Source organism: Megalobrama amblycephala, linkage group LG24 (genome assembly GCF_018812025.1).
Source record: "Megalobrama amblycephala isolate DHTTF-2021 linkage group LG24, ASM1881202v1, whole genome shotgun sequence".
Lineage (NCBI taxonomy): Eukaryota > Metazoa > Chordata > Actinopteri > Cypriniformes > Xenocyprididae > Megalobrama > Megalobrama amblycephala.
Genome location: NC_063067.1, coordinates 2,312,432 through 2,334,384, shown reverse-complemented (window position 1 = coordinate 2,334,384; position 21,953 = coordinate 2,312,432). Strand labels below are relative to the sequence as shown.

The following is a 21,953-nucleotide window of genomic DNA, read 5'->3' as shown; positions in this document are numbered from 1 at the left end:
CATCACAAAACAAAAAAACAGTCATAGATCATCCAGGTAACAACACACTGTATTGAGAATCAAGGGTTCCCAAACTTTTGTACTGAGATATTTTAATAAATTCAGCTACTTTTTTGTCTTGTGGATTATATGTAAACATCTTTTATGCAAAATATCTTACTCAGGACAGTACTAAATAAAAAATAACATGCATTTTGTATGATCTCTCTTATTTTATTAAAATTATTCACATTTTCACAGATTCTGCGAGGGGTTCCCAAACTTTCGCATACCACTGTAGGTTCCAAAGTTATTGTCATTATAATATATCTGTCTACCTCTGTGTTTGTTGTCTCCATTAGTATGGTAGAGGAAGAATGGCTGGTGGGTGGAAAAGAAAGAAGTGGGTCTTTGGAATGTTAGGTGTGAGGCATCAGCAAAAAAAATCCAGAAAACCTATTCTACGTCTTATGGAAAAAAGATCTCGAAACCATCTAGTCCCTTTGATTGCACATCATGTGAGGCCTGGGTCATCAATTATCAGTGACGAGTGGCGTGCCTATCACATACTCCCTGCACTAGGGTACAACCATCACACTGTCAACCACAGCAGGTGGTATGTAGATCCCCACACTGGTGCCCATACCCAACATATTGAAAGGGCCTGGAGATCTTACAAGGAGCAGATCTGGAGGCTTAGGGGAAATCGGACTGAGAGTTTGCTTTCTGACCACCTTGCAGTGATAGAGTGGAATGAATGGCTGGCAAAGAAACACTATGATGGTGCTTTTGGCAGACTTATTCATGACATTTCAAGAATGTAATATTACTTAGTCACTGTAACAAGCATAAGAGCACTTTATATAAGAATTTACATAAAACTTAATTTTCAATTAGTGTTTGATCATTTGTTGAGTATATTTGTTTTTCTATCTCTGTCATTTTGTTGCTTATTTTTTTATTTATATTCACTTTCTTGCTTATTTTGTTCTTTTTTTCATTTTTTTTCTTTTTATGATATTGCAGAGGTTTATTTTTCATTTTATATGAAGTGTACAGTTGTACAATTTTTGCATCTTGAAATAAATATTTCTATGTTCTGTATCACTCTGTGTTGTTTGTTTCCTTTTTCTGTTTAGAATAAAACTGAGCTTTTAAATCTCCTTTATGAATGCTTTACAAAGCATAAATAGTCCTCACTTTAGATGAGCTCACAAAAATAGTTAACTGACCACTTCTAAATGTTTTATAACTACCTGAATTAATCATGAATTACAGTAGGAATATGTGCCAGTAAAGCATTTATTAACACACTGACTAACTATTACTTAATGTCTAAATAATAAGATTCATGCAATTTTAACATTCATGTTGACAATACAAATGATGCGATAGGGGCTGCGTTTACAGATTTACTAAACTCATTTGGGGTCAAACAAAACGTCACTAGACCCACTCACCGTTTTAATCATACACTAGATTTAATTATATCACATGGAATCAATCCAACCGATATAGAAATTCTACCGCAAACTGATGACGTCTCTGATCGCTACCTTGTAACATGCGTACTGCATACTGATGATATTTGTCAAATTGCTCCGCAATATCGACTAGGCAGAACAATTCTCCGACAACTATAGATAAATTCACAAATAACCTGCCTGATCTGTCTCAGCTGCTCATCGTACCCAAACACGCAAATGATCTCGAGAAAATGACTAGCAGCATGTGCACCATTTTCACTAGTACATTAGATACTGTTGCACCGATGAGATTTAAAAATGTCAGACAGAAAAATACTGTACCTTGGTACAACAGTATTACTCGCGCTATCAAAAGAGAAACTCGCAATCTAGAACGCAAATGGAGACAAACTCGTTTAGAGGTCTTCAGACTCTAAAAGCAGCCAGGGCCGAGCATCTCCGCAAACTCATAGAAAATAACCAAAACAAATAAACAGACATCACCAGAACAAAACATTTCATTACAATTTAGTAGTGATGACTTTATGAATTTCTTTACTGAGAAAATCGAAAGTATCAGAAATACAATTGTAAATGTACAACCTTTAACAGAGTTTTATGATTCAGCTTTAATTATCGCCCCTCAAGAACAGTTGCAGTGCTTTACAACTATAGGACAGGAAGAGCTAAATAAACTTATCACTGCGTCTAAACCTACAACATGTTTACTAGATCCAATACCCACTAAACTACTGAAAGAATTGTTACCTGTAGCAGAAGAGCCTCTTCTCAATATTATCAACTCGTCTTTATCTCTAGGTCATGTCCCACGACCGTTCAAGCTAGCAGTTATTAAGCCTCTCATTAAGAAACCGCAATTAGATCCAAACGTATTAGCAAATTACAGACCCATCTCAAATCTTCCATTTATGTCTAAAATACTAGAAAAAGTAGTGTCGGTCCAATTATGCTCCTTCTTGCAAAAAAACTCTATCTATGAAAAATTTCAGTCAGGATTCAGATCTCATCATAGCACAGAAACTGCGCTCGTTAAAATTACAAACGACTTACTTCTAGCTTCTGACCAGGGCTGTGTCTCAATACTAGTGTTACTTGATCTCAGTGCTGCGTTCGACAATATAGATCATAAAATACTCCTAGATCGACTACAAAATTACACTGGTATTCAGGGACAGGCATTACGGTGGTTGTTGTGGTCATAAAGAGACAGTTCTATATAAACGCAGTGTTTTACTCAGCGATGTTTTTTTTTTTTTTTGTTTATTTGTTTTTAATTTTTTTTTTTTTGGTATTTTAAATGCTCTGTTGGAGGTTTGTGGAGTAGCATCACCCGGGAGGGATATTTTTTTATCCCCCGGGGATAAAAATAATTCAGTAGAGGCAGGGATACATAGACCAGAAGGGGGAAATCCCATCCCCCCTACAAATCGCACCCTGCATTAGCCTAAACTCCCCGTAATTCGCATCTTGATAGCACGCAAATATTTCTGTCAGTTTTCTGCTCATGTAATTGTCAGTCTCCACTTTCCGCAACAGACTGAAGCGCCTCTTGAACGCGCCGCGCTGTTACTTTTAGCTAAAAAAAGAAAAATAATGACATTTTCTGGTGTTATTTTATTTTATTTTTTGATTGGGGCATTAGGCCTATACTGTCCTTCATCAAACTTCTCAATCTTCTCGATACATGATAGGCTACAGCAGGGACGTGCACAGACATTTTTGGGGGCAGGGGCTCAAATGAAAAAAAGGCACTTCTCATAATTATTTATTTAAAAATAATAAACCCTTAAATATATTAAGACAACTCTGACTTCCCTTACACTCACGCAATTGTTTTACACTCCACAGATTTCTACAAAATTATTAGTTCACATATAGAGACCATGGTCTTCTTTAGTATTCACTAGGTTTATCACAAGAGAAGTCAACAACAACTATTTTCAAGCTATATATTTAGAATAAATGCACCTAGGAAGGGACATATTTCACTAATAATTTGTTTAAATCAATAAATCATTTACATTTTTTTTTTGGTGTTATTGGAATACTTCTTTCATGAAGTGGACAATTTTAAGATTGTGGTCCATTTTTGCTGCCATGTCTTTTACTCTAATGGAAAGAAAACGCAACCCTAACCCTACACATTTAGATGAAGTTTGTTTTAAGCCTACTACCCTCCGTCTGTTTGCATCTGTATATTTATTCTAAATGATCCAAAACAAGCTAATCTGCATATTTAAACACATCAATAATTTTTCCTGAACTGTTAATGCTTAATGCATTATATATTATAACAAATGCCTGCAGAGGGCGCCAAAAGCGTGCTGATTTTTGTTGTTAGACAGCACAGCACGATCAAATCCACGATCAAAGCCAACCATGATTAAAAATATATTATTAGTTAAATAATAATAAACGTATTAGCAAATTACAGACCCATCTCAAATCTTCCATTTATGTCTAAAATACTAGAAAAAGTAGTGTCGGTCCAATTATGCTCCTTCTTGCAAAAAAACTCTATCTATGAAAAATTTCAGTCAGGATTCAGATCTCATCATAGCACAGAAACTGCGCTCGTTAAAATTACAAACGACTTACTTCTAGCTTCTGACCAGGGCTGTGTCTCAATACTAGTGTTACTTGATCTCAGTGCTGCGTTCGACAATATAGATCATAAAATACTCCTAGATCGACTACAAAATTACACTGGTATTCAGGGACAGGCATTACGGTGGTTGTTGTGGTCATAAAGAGACAGTTCTATATAAACGCAGTGTTTTACTCAGCGATGTTTTTTTTTTTTTTTGTTTATTTGTTTTTAATTTTTTTTTTTTTGGTATTTTAAATGCTCTGTTGGAGGTTTGTGGAGTAGCATCACCCGGGAGGGATATTTTTTTATCCCCCCGGGGATAAAAATAATTCAGTAGAGGCAGGGATACATAGACCAGAAGGGGGGAAATCCCATCCCCCCCTACAAATCGCACCCTGCATTAGCCTAAACTCCCCGTAATTCGCATCTTGATAGCACGCAAATATTTCTGTCAGTTTTCTGCTCATGTAATTGTCAGTCTCCACTTTCCGCAACAGACTGAAGCGCCTCTTGAACGCGCCGCGCTGTTACTTTTAGCTAAAAAAAGAAAAATAATGACATTTTCTGGTGTTATTTTATTTTATTTTTTGATTGGGGCATTAGGCCTATACTGTCCTTCATCAAACTTCTCAATCTTCTCGATACATGATAGGCTACAGCAGGGACGTGCACAGACATTTTTGGGGGCAGGGGCTCAAATGAAAAAAAGGCACTTCTCATAATTATTTATTTAAAAAAATAATAAACCCTTAAATATATTAAGACAACTCTGACTTCCCTTACACTCACGCAATTGTTTTACACTCCACAGATTTCTACAAAATTATTAGTTCACATATAGAGACCATGGTCTTCTTTAGTATTCACTAGGTTTATCACAAGAGAAGTCAACAACAACTATTTTCAAGCTATATATTTAGAATAAATGCACCTAGGAGAGGGACATATTTCACTAATAATTTGTTTAAATCAATAAATCATTTACATTTTTTTTTGGTGTTATTGGAATACTTCTTTCATGAAGTGGACAATTTTAAGATTGTGGTCCATTTTTGCTGCCATGTCTTTTACTCTAATGGAAAGAAAACGCAACCCTAACCCTACACATTTAGATGAAGTTTGTTTTAAGCCTACTACCCTCCGTCTGTTTGCATCTGTATATTTATTCTAAATGATCCAAAACAAGCTAATCTGCATATTTAAACACATCAATAATTTTTCCTGAACTGTTAATGCTTAATGCATTATATATTATAACAAATGCCTGCAGAGGGCGCCAAAAGCGTGCTGATTTTTGTTGTTAGACAGCACAGCACGATCAAATCCACGATCAAAGCCAACCATGATTAAAAATATATTATTAGTTAAATAATAATATTCGGCCACTTCTTTGTGATAGAAATGCTACAGCCACTGTAATTTCTTCAACAAGAATATGTGGACATCAAACATGCAAAGACAGAGCGAGGCTATCTGAAAGAAATGCACTGGATGCATCCATGGGGCTTTTTTCTTTTTCGCTTCTCATCGCCAGACAGCGGTTGCATTTTTCGTGGGAATAGTTGTCACAAGTTTTCAGCCAGCAGCAAACTCGAGGTGAGGTGGGGCGGGGCGCGCGAGCGTGCGGGCATAAATGGCGTGTCGCGGAGTGAGGGCATCTGAACTCGACAAAGCCGACCTGATATAGTATTTTTTTATTTGTTTTATTCAGTAAATAGATTTGTTTGACAGCTAAGCTGTGCGCAAACAGGAATATATATTAATTTATTAAAAAAAAAAAAAAAAAAAAAAAGCACCCTAGAAAAAAGGGCACTTTCTCTCGAGGAAGAAAAAGGGCAGGTGCTCAAGCCCCTTTTTTGTCTATGTGTGCACGTGCCTGGGCTGTTTTGGTTCCCATTGATTTCCATTGTATTTTTTGTCAATGTCAGTGGGAACTGAAACTGTTTGGTTACCAACATTCATCAAAATATCTTTTTTATGTTCCACAGAAGAAATAAAGTCATACAGGTTTGGAACGACATGAGAGTGAGTAAAGGATGACAGAATTTTCATTTTTGGGTGAACTATCCCTTTAAAGGAATGCTGTACTGTGTGTTTAAGTTTATGCACATTTGTTTATGTCCATATAATATAGAAGAAAAAATGGATGAATATTCATGCATGGGCTAAAATAGTTGCATATGAATCCATTATTTTATTCAAAATCTTGTTTGCAACAAACATTTCCACTGTAAATAGGCCTTGTGTTTGTTTACAGTGTTCTCCTCTCATCTTCCGTCTACGGTTTATCGAACAAACTTTCGCTTTCAGTTTTGTTACGAACATGTAGGCTAATGGCGTCTAGTTCAGGTAAGGATCAAATCAGACCAAATAAATGTGTTTAACATGATACATAGCCTACCATATTACCGAACGGCAAGTATTCTTTTATTTTATTTATTAAATAATAGGCTAGCCTACAGTAAATGTGTAATAAATGCTGAAAAATATCTCGGTGCAGTAGGATCACGGAAATGTGCATTTCTTTCATTGTAATCCAGTACGCGGTTTGTTCAAATACGTTTTCTTTTTTAGGAAGGCAGAATAGTAAGAGAAAGAGGCAGATAAATGTGGTCAAGAATAATAATAAGGCAAAGTTTGTCACCATGTGAAATCATAAAGCAGCACAATTTTCAGTAACATCTCATTATATTAACCACTTCCTCAAATGGTGTACTATTTTATTTTATTCACTTTTGGCATTTCTCAACTACTGCACTATTTTGCTCATATTGTAAACAGATTCGTTAAAAAAAATTGAGTATGTTTTTCAGAATAAAAAAGATTAGGCCCTATGCATGTGCTGAAAAAAACATTTTGAATAGGAATAAAAGGGGAAATAAAAAAAGAGCATATTTAACAATCGATATGTGACTAATCTTCAACACACATTCCCTTCAGAAGATAGATATGGTCATATACTGCAGCCATTCGAGACAAGAGCCTAAATAAATCTGATGCAATGAGAGGGAAAATAAACATATATTAATAGTTTTTTCTTCTTCTTCTTCACAATATTGTATTTAATTTAAATTAATTAAAAGAATTTGCCAAATTTTAAATTCCATGTTGTTTTATTTGCAGTTCAAAGAGGATGTGGAAGTCTACCTTTTGAGCGGCCTAATTGTAAGTCAACAAATATGATAAATCATAATATTGAGTACTGCAAATATCAAAGTCCTTGAGAAACTGTGTGTTATTTTTTAATGTTTTTAAAAGAAGTAAAAGAAGCAGCGCTACTAGGGCTGCACGATAATGGTTAAACTGATAATCACGATTATTTTGCTCAAAATCATAATCACGATTATTTATCACTATTATTCTATCAAAAAGGGTAATGTAGTTATGGCCATTTTGCACATTCTTTACCAACCTACATTTCACCCAAAAGGCCTGTAGGTGGCACACCGACTTCATTTAACCAACTATGATAACTTTGTTAGATGGTAAATCAATACAAAACACATGGGGCCCTATTTTAACGACCAAAACGCAAAGTGTATTGAAATTAGCCAATTTCGTTCATCATTATAAGTAGTAATAGGCTGAATTGAAAATAGGTAGCCTAATTCTAATACACGCAATGACTATTCATCATTACATTTTTATATTTATGTAGCCTACACAATAATATTCTTTTACACTGTAATCCTTTTGTTTTTAATATTTGGCATGTTTGTGTGATGCGCATCCCTGTGTGTAATAAGCAAAGTCACGGTTTCTACCAACACGCTCTAACAAAAAAATATTGCGCCATTGACTTTAGACCAGGTTTGAGTTGGTCTATGGCGCAGTCTATTTTCAGCTCCTTAAAATAGCAATGCGCCGGCAATGTGCCTGAACACACCTCTTTTTTAGACCATCACGCCCATGGGCGCACTAACTGGCGCAAATGCATTTACTAATTTAAGGACGTGGCGCTAAACGGGAAAACGCGAACGGCGCCGCCCTTGTATATATATATACAAGGGCGTAGATTTGGTTTCAACTTTGGGGGGGTTGAACGTTGGTATGGTTGTATTGTATTGGGGGGTTGTAACTGATGGCTTTGAATATTGGGGGGTTACCTCCCCCCACCCCCCCCCCACAAACTACGCCCCTGTATATATATATATATATATATATATATATGGTGGCTTAATGTACTGGTTATTAAGTATTTTTCTGTATAGCATGCATTATTTAGTATGGTGTTCACTAAGTTTGGTTTGTTAATAACACTGTCTTAGTAAATTAAGCCACGCTAAGCTTTTTCACGTTAAGCATTTTAGAACATCCCAGTGGCGATATGATCAACTGATTAACATTATGAAAACTGGTAAAACCTTTAGAAACTTCTAAAGATAAAACAACGAAACTCCTAATATTATTTCCAATAATTACAAATTATGTTCATTTTCCCGATTGAATTGTCACATAGGTTGCAAAAGTGCATTCTGCAAAGAGTAAGGTGGAGATCCGTGTTGCATTTGTTGAGTTGCCAGATTGCACAGATTAAGTAAAACACCGGGAAGACAGTATATCCTTTTAAGGGAAAAGCTCTATTTGGGGGATTTAAGCTCTTTGCATCTCCCAAAGAAAAACACGTTTTCAGGATAAATAATGAGCGGGCCAATATCGTGACGATTATTTGTAATCAATCAAGAGAAGCAGATATCGTTATTGCGATTAAAATACGATTAATCGTGCAGCCCTACCCGCTACTCACCCGAGTTTCCCGTGTCTCCATCTCGTCCTCCGTCTCCTGTTCTCCGTTCCACATTGATCCCTTCACCTGCAAAGTCAAACTTCTGTTATCCTTCAGAAAGTGCTTGTTCATTCACTCACCTGCATCCACCATTTACCTGTGTTTGTGCCTCTGTCTACTAAACAACATCTGTGTTCACTTAACTCTCTGCCTCCGTCTGTGTCCTGACAACAGCAGGAACAGTAATATTGTGAAATACTTTTACAATTTAAAATAACTGTTTTCTATTTCTGTTTTCTATTTGTTTTCTATTTTAAAATGTAATTTATTCCTGTGATCAAAGCTGAATTTTCAGCATCATTACTCCAGTCTTCAGTGTCACATGATCCTTCAGAAATCATTCTAATATGATGATTTGCTACTGATTTGATTTATGATTATTATCTATGTTGAAAACAGTTGTGTTAAAAAAAAAATAACAGGATTATTTGATGAATAGAAAGTTCAAAAGAACAGCATTTATCTGAAAAAGAAAGCTTTTGTAACATTATCACTACCGTGTAGTGATAATGTACCATGTTAAAACTTTTATTGAGCAAGGATGCATTAAATTGATCAAAAGTGACAGTAAAGACTATTAGAATGATTTCTGAAGGATCATGTGACACTGAAGACTGGAGTAATGATGCTGAAAATTCAGCTTTGATCACAGGAATAAATTACAGTTTAAAATATATTCAAATAAAAAAAAGAGTTATATTAAATTGTAAAAGTATTTCACAATATTACTGTTTTGCTGTATTTTGGATCAAATAAATGAAGCCTTGGTGAGCAGAAGAGACTTCTTGTAAAAACTCTTACAGTTCATAAACTTTGGACTGGTAGTGTAAGATTGTGTTAACATCTCCACTCATCTCAATGGCAGTTGTTGATCTGGTCCAGTACCTTCAATCTGAAATCTGACATCTCTGTTCATGGATCACGGGTCGAGTTTTACTGTTATTTGTGTTCTGTGTTCCAGTGAGTGATTTGAGGATTGTTCTGCTGGGGAAGAATATAACAGAAAACAACAGAGTGGGAAACTTCATCTTAGGAAGAGCAGCGTTTGAGAGTGAAGCACCTGCTGATGTAGAGCTGAACATTGAGAAACACAGAGGAAAACTGAAGGACAGAGACGTCACAGTCATCAACACTCCTCACCTGCTGAGGCCAAATCTGTCAATCACTCAGATCACACAGGGAGTGAAAGAGTGTGTGAATCTGTCTGCTCCTGGACCTCATGTGATCATACTTGTGCTGCAGGAGAACGACTTCAGTGACAATAACAGACATAGAGTGAAATATGTGCTGAATGAATTCAGTAAGAAGACTCCTATACACACTTTAGTGTTGACTGATGAGAGAGAGATAAACAGTAACTGTATTCATCAATTAATAAAGGAGTGTGGAGATGAACATCTTCAGTTTGATGAAAGAAAATCAGGATTGCACTCTGAGATACTTGAAAGAGTGGAGAAGATACTCAAAGAAAACCAGGTCCAATTTCTTATCTCTGACTTGTGTGAGGAAGCAGAAGAAGAAACACCAGAAGATGGAGAGAAGAGAAGATCTGGAGGTTCAGTCACAGCAGAAGAAGAGGGAGAGTTTGATCATGAAGATGATGGAAAAATCAAACAGAGAAACAAAGAGAAAAAGGAAGTTGCTGTCCAAAGGAAAACCTTGTGTAAGTTTTGTTGGCAAGAAAGTTAGTTTAACCCACACATACACCACTCCTTTTAAGAGAAAGACTAATTTAAGATAATAAAAAAAACAAATGTTTATAATGATAAATTATATTAAACAGTATTATCATTTTATGTCTACTGCAAACTCAGTAAACTTACAGATTAAAAACATTTTTTTTTATGTGACTGACTATCAATTTGTGGAGATTTGGTAAAAAATAAACTGATAATAAACATTATAACTGTAACAATGTCAAAGGCTCATGCAAGAAAGAAACGGGAACCAGAGAACGATCAAAGTAAAGTTTAATCATAAAATAAACAACAAATTGAAAGTAATAAACATTAGGGCTGGGAGAAAAATATTGATTCACCTATCGCTTTTTTTATTTTTTAAAGATTTTTTTTTATTCCAGAATCAATATTAATTTAATTAAATTTCTTTATTTTAGTCATTGCTTATAGACGAGGTGGACAGAAGTTACCCTCTTTTCTTCAAAATGTGTCGTTATTTATGCGTGTAAAGTTTAAGTGGATGAGAGAAAGCGATGTGAAACTACCCAGCGCTGAGGCGGCGTTTGTGAATGGTTCATGTTCTCACTGTGGGACCGTTGCGATGTTGAGATTGAGACTCGACTAGAAACAGTGTAGAGTCTCCTCGGTCACACCCCAATCTAGTTCCTCTTCTCGTGAGAGGACTACTTTGGCTGGTGGCCAGGGTGATCTGAGGGTCACGGTGTGGGCTTCCCCGACGAGTCAGACTTGGGCCACACCCCCCTCACTTCCGGTTGAAATTCCTGAGCCTCCTACTGAGGGACCCAGTGTTTCATTCAAGGCTCCGGAGGACGACCAAATGTCGATTCACGCATCACAGAGCGGCCTTGAGTCCTCGGGAGATGAGGATTCACCTGCGTTGCCTTCCTCTGGGATGACAGCGTTGCACGAGTCTGATGGACGGGACCTCAACTTCAGTGGCATGTCAATTGCCTCAAGTTGCTAGCAGTTCGGCTTGCTCTGCACCACTTCAGGGTCCTGCTGAGAGACAAGCACATCCTGGTCCGTACGGACAACACTGCGACCGTAGTGTACATCATCTGTCAGGGAGGTCTACACTCCCGTCGCATGTCTCAACTCGCCCGCATCTAGGTCACTTCATGCCATTCATATCCCGGGCAGACTCAATTTTGCGGCCAACAAGCTTTCTCGGCAACAGTCTCACCCTGGGGAGTGGAGACATCCCTCCATCCCTAGTCGGATCAGCTGATTTGGGAACACTTCGGGAACGCTCAGATAGACCTGTTTGCCTCCCCAGTCAATTCTCATTGCCAGTTGTTTTACTCCCTGACCGAGGTAGGAGGGTGAAGATCAGGGAGAACGAGGAGCAGGTCCTTTTGGTTGTGCCATATTGGCCTGGCCGGACCTGGTTCTACAAACTATCCCTATGAGGAAGGGCCTTCTCTCTCAGAGACTGGGCACCCTCTGGCACCCACATCCTGATCTTTAGAACCTGCATGAGTGGACAGGTCGCGGAAAGGTTAGGTACTTTGCCACCTCAGGTGATTGCTACCATCACTTAGGCTAAAGCCTTGTCTACTAGATAGGCCTATACCCTGAAATGGGACCTCTTCGTCTCTTTATGTTCTTCTCGTCAAGAAGACCCCTGCTCCTGCCCGGTCAGGTCAGTGCTCTCCTTTCTTCAAGAAGGGTTGGAACGAAGGCTGTCACCTTCCACCCTTAAGGTCTATGTGGCTGCTATTGCAGCTTGGAGGCTTAATCCACCTTAATCCTCTTGGGACCTCGCAGTGGTTTTATCTGCATTGCAGAGGGCTCCCTTCAAACCCTTGCTTTCAGTAGAGCTCAAGTTTTTGTCTACTCGGAGTGTTTCCTCCTGGGCACTGATGCATGGTGCCTCGCTGACAGACATCTGTAGAGCTGCGGGCTGGGCGACACCTAACACATTCATGCGATTCTATAATCTTTGTGTAGAGCCTGTGTCCTCTCAGGTACTCGCCTCTTCGGGCCTGTAGTAGGACCTGCTCGGTGTCATTGCTTGCTGCGCCATTCCACTCTACGGACTGGATGTGTGAGCTTTTTTCCTCAGGTGAGTTCCACCGCTAGAACCCTGGGTTCCTTCAGCACTGTTGATGTCTACACTTGCATGCATGCCCCTTCGGTCAGCCCGTGTTGGACTAGGTGCCGCCATGTGTTGATTCCCCTCCCTGGGTAATCCTACGTGTGTTCCACAGTAAGTCTTCTTCGGGTGCATGTGTCTTCCCTTGTCAAGCCACTTGCCATCTCTGATGTGTAATCCCACCCTGCAGGCTGGATACCTCAGAGTTCTCCCTATCACCGTTATGCTGGTTGATTCCTTGTAAGACCTCCTTGAGCAGGCAGTTTGTTAGCATATATTAGCATATATATTCCTGTTGGGGTATGCTTCCCAGTGTATTCTGTATTTAGTGTAGTCCTTTGCTCGTGCTCAGTCTCACGACAGGGTGCTATCACTTTTACAGGTCACTGGAAGACAGCTATTGTGGTGTTTTGTAAGGGACCCCATTCGTCAGTCTGTTCTGACGTAACATTGAACGTGACCGACTGAAAGGGAACGTCTAGGATACGTATGTAACCCTCATTCCCTGAAGGAGGAAACAGAGAAATTACATCCCTTTGCCACAATTGCTGTTCCGCTGAAATACCGGGTCATTGGCTCGGCTCCTCAGCGAAGACTTGAATGTGAGTTGCTCGCGCTGCTCCATATATAACCACACTGTGTTGGTGGAGTTCGCGATGCAAATATCGCAGACCAAGGTACCCAGCGTACCATTGGCTTGTTTTGTTAACACTCGATGGTGATTGGGCTCTCGGGGCAAGATCCCCTATACGTCAGTCTGTTCTGACGTAACGTCTCCGTTCCCTCCTTCAGGGAATGAGGGTTACAAACGTAACCTAGACGTTATCACCTTTTGAAAACGGCACTTCAAATAATGCAACATCCATTTCAGAACATAAACTAAATTACTCAGTGTACATACCTTTTCATGAAAGTTGCTCTCTTCAGCAATGTAGATGATATATTGTCATTACTTTTCTTTTCAGTCATGGCATCCTCCAGTGTTCCAGCACTAAATGAGGAGCTCCAGTGCTCCATCTGTCTGGAAGTGTTCACTGATCCAGTCACCACTCCATGTGGACACAACTTCTGCAGAACCTGCCTGAGCAAGAGCTGGACAAACAGAAAGATCGGCTTCTGTCCACTCTGTAAAAAAGAATTCAGCAAAAGACTTGATTTCAAGATTAATTCAACACTCGGAAAGCTTGTGCAACACTTCAATAAGCTTAATCAAGAATCTAAAGTGTTCTGTGACTTCTGTGATGAAAGAAAGCAGAAAGCTGTGAAGTCCTGCCTGACGTGTCAAAGCTCTTACTGTGTCTCTCATCTGGAGCTTCATCTCAGAGTCCCACGTCTAAAGAAACACACACTGATCAACGCTGTGGAAAATCTGGAGGATTATATATGCCAGAAACATGAGAGACCTCTGGAGATGTTCTGCAGAGATGATCAGACGTGTGTTTGTCTGTCCTGCACTGAAGGAGAACACAGGACTCACAACACTGTTCCTATAGAGGAGGAGATTCGAGAGAAGAAGGTAAAGAGTTACAAAACACTTTAAACTCACTGTGAAATGCAGTTTTCTGTGTGTTGATGTTGGTGCAGGTCATATTGGCTTGTCACTTTTTTTTTTTTTTTTTTTTAATTAATCACCTAAAACTTAATTTTGTCAACTTTTGTGAATTTGAAAATGTTACCTTCACAGCTGACAGACATGGACTAAAACATTTTTAATTCTGATTTACATTCATTATTCTAATAATTTTTTTTTTTTTTTTTTTTTTTTTTTTGTCAGAAGATTGAACAATAAATTCAGTGATAAATGTGTGTGTTTTTCTCTGTATGTTTCATCATCTGGTTCAGACACAGACAGACGAGCAGCAGATGATCCAGAAGAGAATGAAGAAGATTCAAGAGATCAAACACTCAGTAAAGCTGAGAAAAGTGAGTGAAAAAATGATTAAAATCATTCAGCTTCTTGTACTTTGGCCACAGCTTTGGACAAGCTTTGTGACTGAAAGATTTTATGTTGGTCTCAGCATTGAAGGAAAGTGGGTCTTTTGTCCTCTGTTGAAGCTGTACTTTATGTTATAACATATGATTTTCTTTATGTACCGGAACCATTTCCATATAAGGAACAAGGCTCTGCTAGGATTGGATGGGAGACAGGGAATGGTCCCTGCTTTTGTATTGCAAGTATAGGAGAAGGCTTTGAGAAGTGTTACTTGAACTGAATCTTTCTCTTTTTACAGACTCTCACCTCCAATGATGGTTTCTTTACTTCATCTCGAACCGTCCACATTTCAAACGGGATGATTATTGGTCTGGGTGTCCTGTTGGTAGCAGTGTTGATCATCATACCTACACAATACACTGTGAGTGTGTGTGTGTGTGTGTGTGTGTGTGTAAGTGCATTGGTTTAGGAGTGTGGGGTGGTTTGGTGTTTGCGATGCAATGGTCTCAGCAGTTCGGTTGTAATGACTGCTCCAAGACACGAATGGTGGAGGATCCAAATGCAATGTATTTATTGAAGGGTAATCCACAATCATAAACCATAGACAGGCACAGAGGTCAAAACACAGAGTAGGCAGTCCAAACAAAGAAATGTTGTTTCTTATGCTCAAATAGCATTAAAAAAGCTTATTTTTCAGGCTAGACGAGCCAATGCTCATGTGCAGTCATGCGTGAGTCTCAGATTTCTATGGGAACCGGAGCCTATAACGGCAGTGATGCAATGAATTTATCAATCAGCAATTGGCTCTTTTACTTAGGAGGCTGGACCTATTCCACCATATTGTGCGTTGCCGTTTCTTCCATTCATAACTAATAGAAGTGAACTGTCTTTCTGTATCTATAGTCTTTGACTCTTCACTGATCTGATCTAATCCATTTAGAGATATCAGTCTGAGCAGCTTAAGATGAAGAAACAGGCTGAAGATCTCAATAAAGAGCTGAAGATGATGGAGGAACAGCAGAAAGCAGCAGAGAAACAGGCTGAAGATCTCAATAAAGAGCTGAAGATGATGGAGGAACAGCAGAAAGCAGCAGAGAAACAGGCTGAAGATCTCAATAAAGAGCTGCAGCAGGAAATCACTGAGCTGAAAAGAAGAAACACTGAGCTGGAGCAGATCTCACACATTGACGATAATTTCCATGTCATACAGGTCTGTGAACATCTGTCTCATCAGCGATAATGTGGAATAAAATTAATATTTAATAGTCCTCTCTCTCCTGCTGTAGATGTTCTCATCCCTGAACAGTATTTTACACAACAAGATCTCTGATGTGGACGAGAACTCTCTGAAAAGAGCTCTGAATCTACTGAAGGAACATCTAAATGAAAAACTCATTCAAACTGGTATGTGAATATCAAATACAGTGTTTTTGTCATTCACTAAAAAAATACTAAGAAAAAAAGTGTTAAATTAATTTTAAGGTTCTGTGATGTTGCTTATTACCACATTATAAAATCACTAAAAGTTTTATGTTCAACTCTTGTCATAATCATTTAAAGCTGCAGTCCTTAACTTTTTTTTGTGTGTTCAAAATTTACAAATTTATATAATAAACGAGAGCATCATGAATACATTTTCCAAACCAATGTTCCTCCACAAGATGCATGCAGTTCTGTTTATCAACCGCTAAAGCGCCAAAAGTTACGGACTGCAGCTTTAAAGAAGTATAATGTGAACTTTAGTGACATGTAAGGCACATGACGTAACTATCCCTGTACAAACTCAAATGTTATTCACCAGAGTGGAAATTTGGCTCTCCAACACCTAAACATCTACTGAGAAACTAACAGACAATAATAAAACAATACACAGATGAGTTCACATTACATAGAAAAGTACAGTTAATGTCATTTTTGAATTTTAATGGCATTTGGGATGAAGGACTTCTTGAACACATTTTTATTATTATTATTAACAACAACTATTAATATTATTTGCCCGAGGGACTCTATAGCGCCTCCTAGATTTCAGGAGCTCAAACTGGCTGAAGAGAAGATGGGAGCGATTTTCTAGAAAACTCCTCAGGTTCTTCATTACCCTTTCTGTGAAAAGTCATGTTAAAGACTTCTGGGGTTTACCAACTATTTTACTTGCCATTGACACAATTCTATAAAGTTTATTCTTAAATCTAAAATTGATGTGACCATTCCAGCTAGGCAGGGAGATGAAAGGTCAGAAGACTCTTAACAGATTTATATGTAGCTCCAAACGCAGGTTCAGGAGGAGCCTAAACATTCAGTCCTGTCGATCATCATTACATAAGCATATATAAAGCATAAAGCATAAATCAGCTCCAAGGTTTAATGAGAATATTCATTCCCTAAGACAGGTTTGTAGAAGATGGGAATGAAATAGAAAAAAGACAAAAGTTACAAGTTTAGTTTGAAATGTGAAGAGATTCTCTGTCTAAATTCCAGAGGACTGTAAGAACTGCGAGATTGAGACACTTTGCAAAACTGATTGAGAAAAAATCGACATAAGCCTAGTGTTCAATTCTCGATGAAAGATTCGATTATTAATCCTAAATTAGAGGTGGTAGGAGAAATGACTGTTGATTTATGTGAGAATTTTTAAAACTTTTTCATGAATTGAATATCATATATATGTAGTAACATTAGTCATTGTTCATATACGGTTGTACAGCAATCTATATCTGGTGTTACTTTCTCCAATTTTGAGCCGATCTCTCTTTCTATCCTTGAGGACATTGTGTTTTAACAATGTTTTTCTTGCGACCGACCATTGTAATTTTACAGTACTTTTACTCTTAGACAGCAGCGTTTGTACAATCAGATTCTTATATCATGTCTTGAAACATATGTGGGTATTTGTGGAAATGCCCTAAGATGGACAATGTCTTACTTTCAAAATAGGAGTTTCTCGGTCTGCATGGGAGAGTTTGCATCAGCCTCAGCACCCCTAACATGTGGTATCCCGCATGGTTCGATCTCGGCACCCTTTTTCTTTTCTCTTTATATGCTGCTATTAGGAGTGATTTTGTGTAAATACGGTGTGTCATTTCATTCTGATGCTGATGATGCTCAATTTTATGTCCTTTATCCCAAATTCTTCCAGTGGTCTGGGGCACTTGTTGACCTGATAGATGAGATGAAGTCATGGATGACTGCAAACTTTTTGAGTCTGAATGAATTGAAAACAGAGGTGATTATATTTAGGCTCTCCGAAATGAGTGATACGGCTGGAATTAATCTAGGTACATTGAGCCCGTTTAGGAAACATCAAGTAAAAAATTAAGGCATGATCTGTGACAGTGCTTTAAAATGTAACTCTCAAATAAGCAAAGTTGTTAAAGCTAGTTTTTATAAACTTAGAATGATTGCTAAGATTAAGCCTTTCTTAACACGTACAGACTTGGAGAAGATCATTCATGTTTTTATTTTTTCCTGACTAGATTTTTGCAACTCGTTTTATAATGGTTCCCAAAGAAACTTTTGGACCAAGGCTACTCGGAAATATGACCATATTGCTCCTGTCTTGAGAGCATTGCATTGTTTACCTGTACCTTATAGAATTAATTTTAAGATTCTACTTTTTGTGTTTAAATCTCAGCATGGCACAGCCCCTCCATACATTGCTGATCTAATTCATGTTCAGGAGTCAAAGAGAACATTACTTCCCATTCAGTCGGTCACGTTCGACGTACGTCGGACAGACCGACGAATAGGAATCTCGCTAGAGAGGCCAATCTACTTCGAGTGTAACTAAAACGAGCCAATGCACATTGGCATGCAATCATATGCATCAGCTGCTCGCCTCGCAGCGCGGGTATATAATGAGCAGCAGGTGTGTTGCATCTTCAGCTTTTCGCTTCGGAGCCGAACGGTGTTTGTTCCTGTTCTCTGCAAGCGAGTGTCTGCTAGAAGACGAGTCAAGCTTTTTGGTTGAACTTCTCTTTTTTTCCGAGTGCGGGCGAACAGCACAGCAGCGGGGTCGAAGTCCTCTCTTTTTCTGTTTTTTGTTTCGTTTGCCGTTATTGAACAAATAGCTGTTTTGACAGCGTCAGAAGGCTGTTCTCACGGCCGGTACGGTGCGCTTTTGAGCGCTGAAAAGCCGTTTTTACGGCTGGTAAGAGTGAGCGCCTTCAAAGAGAGAGAGAGAGAGAGAGAGAGAGAGAGAGAGCGCACATGACAGGCTGCACACAATCCCTGTCTGTGTTGCGGCGGCCGTTCCCCTGCATGCTTCAGCACTTTTAAAAGAGTAAAGTCCCTGAAAGAGCTTACACAAGTAGATTCACGTCTTTTTAAAGATGACATCCTACTTGTGTTTCTGGATGCGGTCGTTTCCTGTCCTCACTGACGGCCACGATCACTGTTTCACATGTCTGGGCGCGTGCTGAAACGATGTTCGTGGGTGTTTCATGTTTTCATATGAGAACATGATCACGTCGACACGCTGGTCGTGACTCTTCTTTCTCCGGGAAGCTTGTGTCCCCTCTGTTGTTGGCCAGCTGCCGCTTGTGTGTAAAAGCACAGCCGCGGGTCTGCCCGACACTCTGGGAGACCGTGGAGATCAGCGAGAGCAAACCTCTCGCTCCTCTGCGTGTCGTGTGCCGTCGAGCTGTCGGGCTGCAGCGCGGGTTGTCACGGCAACCCAGCGCTCGCTCGGCGCTCTAGATGCACGGTTCCCTTGCCTAATCTCCAATATAGCGCCCTCTCTGGTGCACCAGAAGAGGTCTACTTTGCTGATATGGCTTGGGTGACATGAGGTTGAGGGGTTCCTTCGGGGAACCAACCCCCTAGGGCCCCTCGCTCTCTAGCGCATTGCAAGCTGTGCAGTTTCTGGATTGGATTGCTGGTCCTTCTCATAGGAGAACCTAGCATTTCATTCAGAGCTCCAGCTGAGGGACAGACGTCGACTGCAGCATCAGAGAGAGTGCTGTTATGCTCTGGAAATGAGGGTGACGCTGCCCACTGTAATGGTGTGTGCTTATGCTGACTCAGATTCGGAGTTTACAGCCATGCTTTCCTGGGTCTTCCAGATGTGCATGGAAAACTTGGCAGTGTGGAGGTATATTGGTGCCATAAATATGGAATGCCAAAAGTGCCAAAATCTGCATAAGTTTTTCCTCTCTCACTACCCTCTTGGATGGGGTGGCTGTACACAGACCACACCCACCCTGCATGTGAGGCCAAGGCACTCTTTATGCATGAGGGTAGTTCTGTGCTGGGGTTGAGCTGCGCTTGTTGACTAACCGTGATCAAAGTCACGGCGCAGGCCCTCAGCCAGACGATGTCCACCTCAGTGGTCCAGAAGTGCCCCCTGGCTTACCTTGTGAGGTGCGAGAGGTTGTCAAGCTAAATGCTTTCTCAATTCTCCCATCTTACGAGGTGGCCTTTTCGGTGACACTGTCGAGGACTGAGCCCAGCGGTTCTCCTCAGTTAGTAGCAGATCGGGGAGCTTCCCATGACAAACCATTGAGTTCCTCTTGGGCCGCCCCTCAGTATGCTCGTCGCCAAGGGTGTCGTCCCCTGCAAGAAACTCCGGCCCAGCATGCTCTGCTGTGTCCATTGCGGGGAGATGACGCCTCCCGTCTCTGCAGCTGTTTAAGTGGTTGGTGAGAATCACCCCTGAGACGGGCGACCCAGAGATGGGTGGGGCTGCTCTTTCCACCCCTGGAGGAGGGCCGGGTGGTAAATCCTTTTATTGGGTTTGTTTCTGTTCCGCCACTGACCCAAGAGGCAGCGGTACCCAAATAAAAAAAAAAAAAAAAAAAGAGCAGTTCCTCCATTTCCAGGTCTGAAAAGGGTTTGGAGAGCAGTGGGAGGAGAAAAACCTCACCACTCTCATCCCCCTCTTCTGTCGCCAGCGGACAGCAGCGGGCAGCCAAAGCCTCGACTGCTCCCTCTGTCCATCCGTGGAACCAGGTAAGTGTTGCCTAGCACACTGTGACGCCGCTTCGGGCCGCCTCACAAAGAGAGCCCCCCGAGCCGTGTCCCTGTGTTCCACCTCGCTGCCCCGCTGCGGGTACGCCGGTGGTCCCTTTGGTCCCGCTTGTACGGTCTCTGCGAGCCTGGTTAGCATTCCCCAGTCTGTCTCGCTGGCTCATTCGGACCATCAGGCTCGGCTATGCGATTCAGTTCGCCCGGCGTCCCCCCAAGTTCAGGGGCGTCCTCTTCACTACAGTGAAAGATGTCGTTGCCCCTGTCTTGCGTGCGGAGATCGCAGTCCTACTGGCGAAGGACGCGATAGAGACCGGCCCCTCCAGCCGATATGAGGTCAGGGTTCTACAGTCCCTACTTCATTGTACCCAAGAAGAGCAGTAGGTTGCGACCGATCTTGGACCTGCGAGTTTTGAATCGGAGTCTGTACAAGCTACCGTTCAAAATGCTTACGCAGAAGCGCATTTTTGAGTGCATCCGTCCCCGAGATTGGTTTGCAGCGATCGACCTGAAGGACGCGTACTTCCATGTCTCGATTCTTCCGCGACACAGGCCATTCCTGCGCTTTGCGTTCGAAGGTCGAGCATATCAGTACAGAGTCCTACCTTTCGGGCTGGCCCTGTCTCCCCGCGTCTTTACGAAAGTCGTAGAGGGAGCCCTTGTTCCCATGAGAGAACAGGGTGTTCGCATTCTCAACTACCTCGACGACTGGCTCATTCTAGCACAGTCCTGGGGTCAGTTGTGCGAACACAGGGATTTGGTGCTCAGACACCTCAGCCAGTTGGGTCTTCAGGTCAACTGGGAAAAGAGCAAACTCTCCCCTGTGCAGAGGATCTCTTTTCTCGGTATGGAGCTGGATTCGGTCGAACAGATAGCACGCCTCACAGAGGAACGTGCTCAGTCGGTGTTGAACTGCCTGAATACGTTCAATCGCATTCTTTCAGAGGCTCCTGGGGCATATGGCGGCCGCGGCGGCAGTAACCCCACTCGGTCTGCTTCATATGAGACCGCTTCAACACTGGCTTCACGGCCGAGTCCCGAGATGGGCGTGGCAACGCGGCACGTTCCGGGTGCCAATCACTCAGGAGTGCCGCCAAGCCTTCAGTCCGTGGTCGGACCCTTTGTTTCTCCGGGCAGGAGTGCCCCTAGAACAAGTGTCCCAGGCATGCTGTGGTATTCACAGATGCTTCTGCCACCGGCTGGGGTGCCACGTACAATGGGCATGCAGTGTCAGGGGTTTGGACAGGACCCCATCTGCATTGGCACATCAATTGCCTCGAGTTGCTAGCAGTAGTACGTCTTGCTCTGAGCCGTCTCAAAGGGCCGCTACGGGGCAAGCATGTACTGGTCCGTACGGACAACACTGCGACCGTTGCATACATCAACCGTCAAGGTGGTCTGCGCTCCCGTCGCATGTCGCAA

The 21,953-nt window shown here is 40.9% G+C and overlaps 1 protein-coding gene across 7 annotated transcripts in view; it reads left to right on the top strand.

The window, feature by feature from the left end:
• LOC125260281 (zinc-binding protein A33-like) overlaps nt 1-21,953 on the top strand; it is a 100,596-nt gene that overhangs the window by 70,208 nt on the left and 8,435 nt on the right. For 3 of the 7 annotated variants that reach the window (XM_048178569.1, XM_048178567.1, XM_048178568.1), the window contains 2 exons: nt 15,547-15,780; nt 15,857-15,974. In XM_048178569.1, the coding sequence (XP_048034526.1) occupies nt 15,547-15,780; nt 15,857-15,974 (352 nt within the window). Of the gene's footprint in view, nt 1-6,348; nt 6,406-7,179; nt 7,222-9,803; nt 10,506-13,602; nt 14,154-14,479; nt 14,561-14,868; nt 14,992-15,510; nt 15,781-15,856; nt 15,975-21,953 lie in introns of those variants that run through there. The other 4 variants (XM_048178570.1, XM_048178572.1, XM_048178571.1 and 1 more) reach the window with 3 other exon arrangements.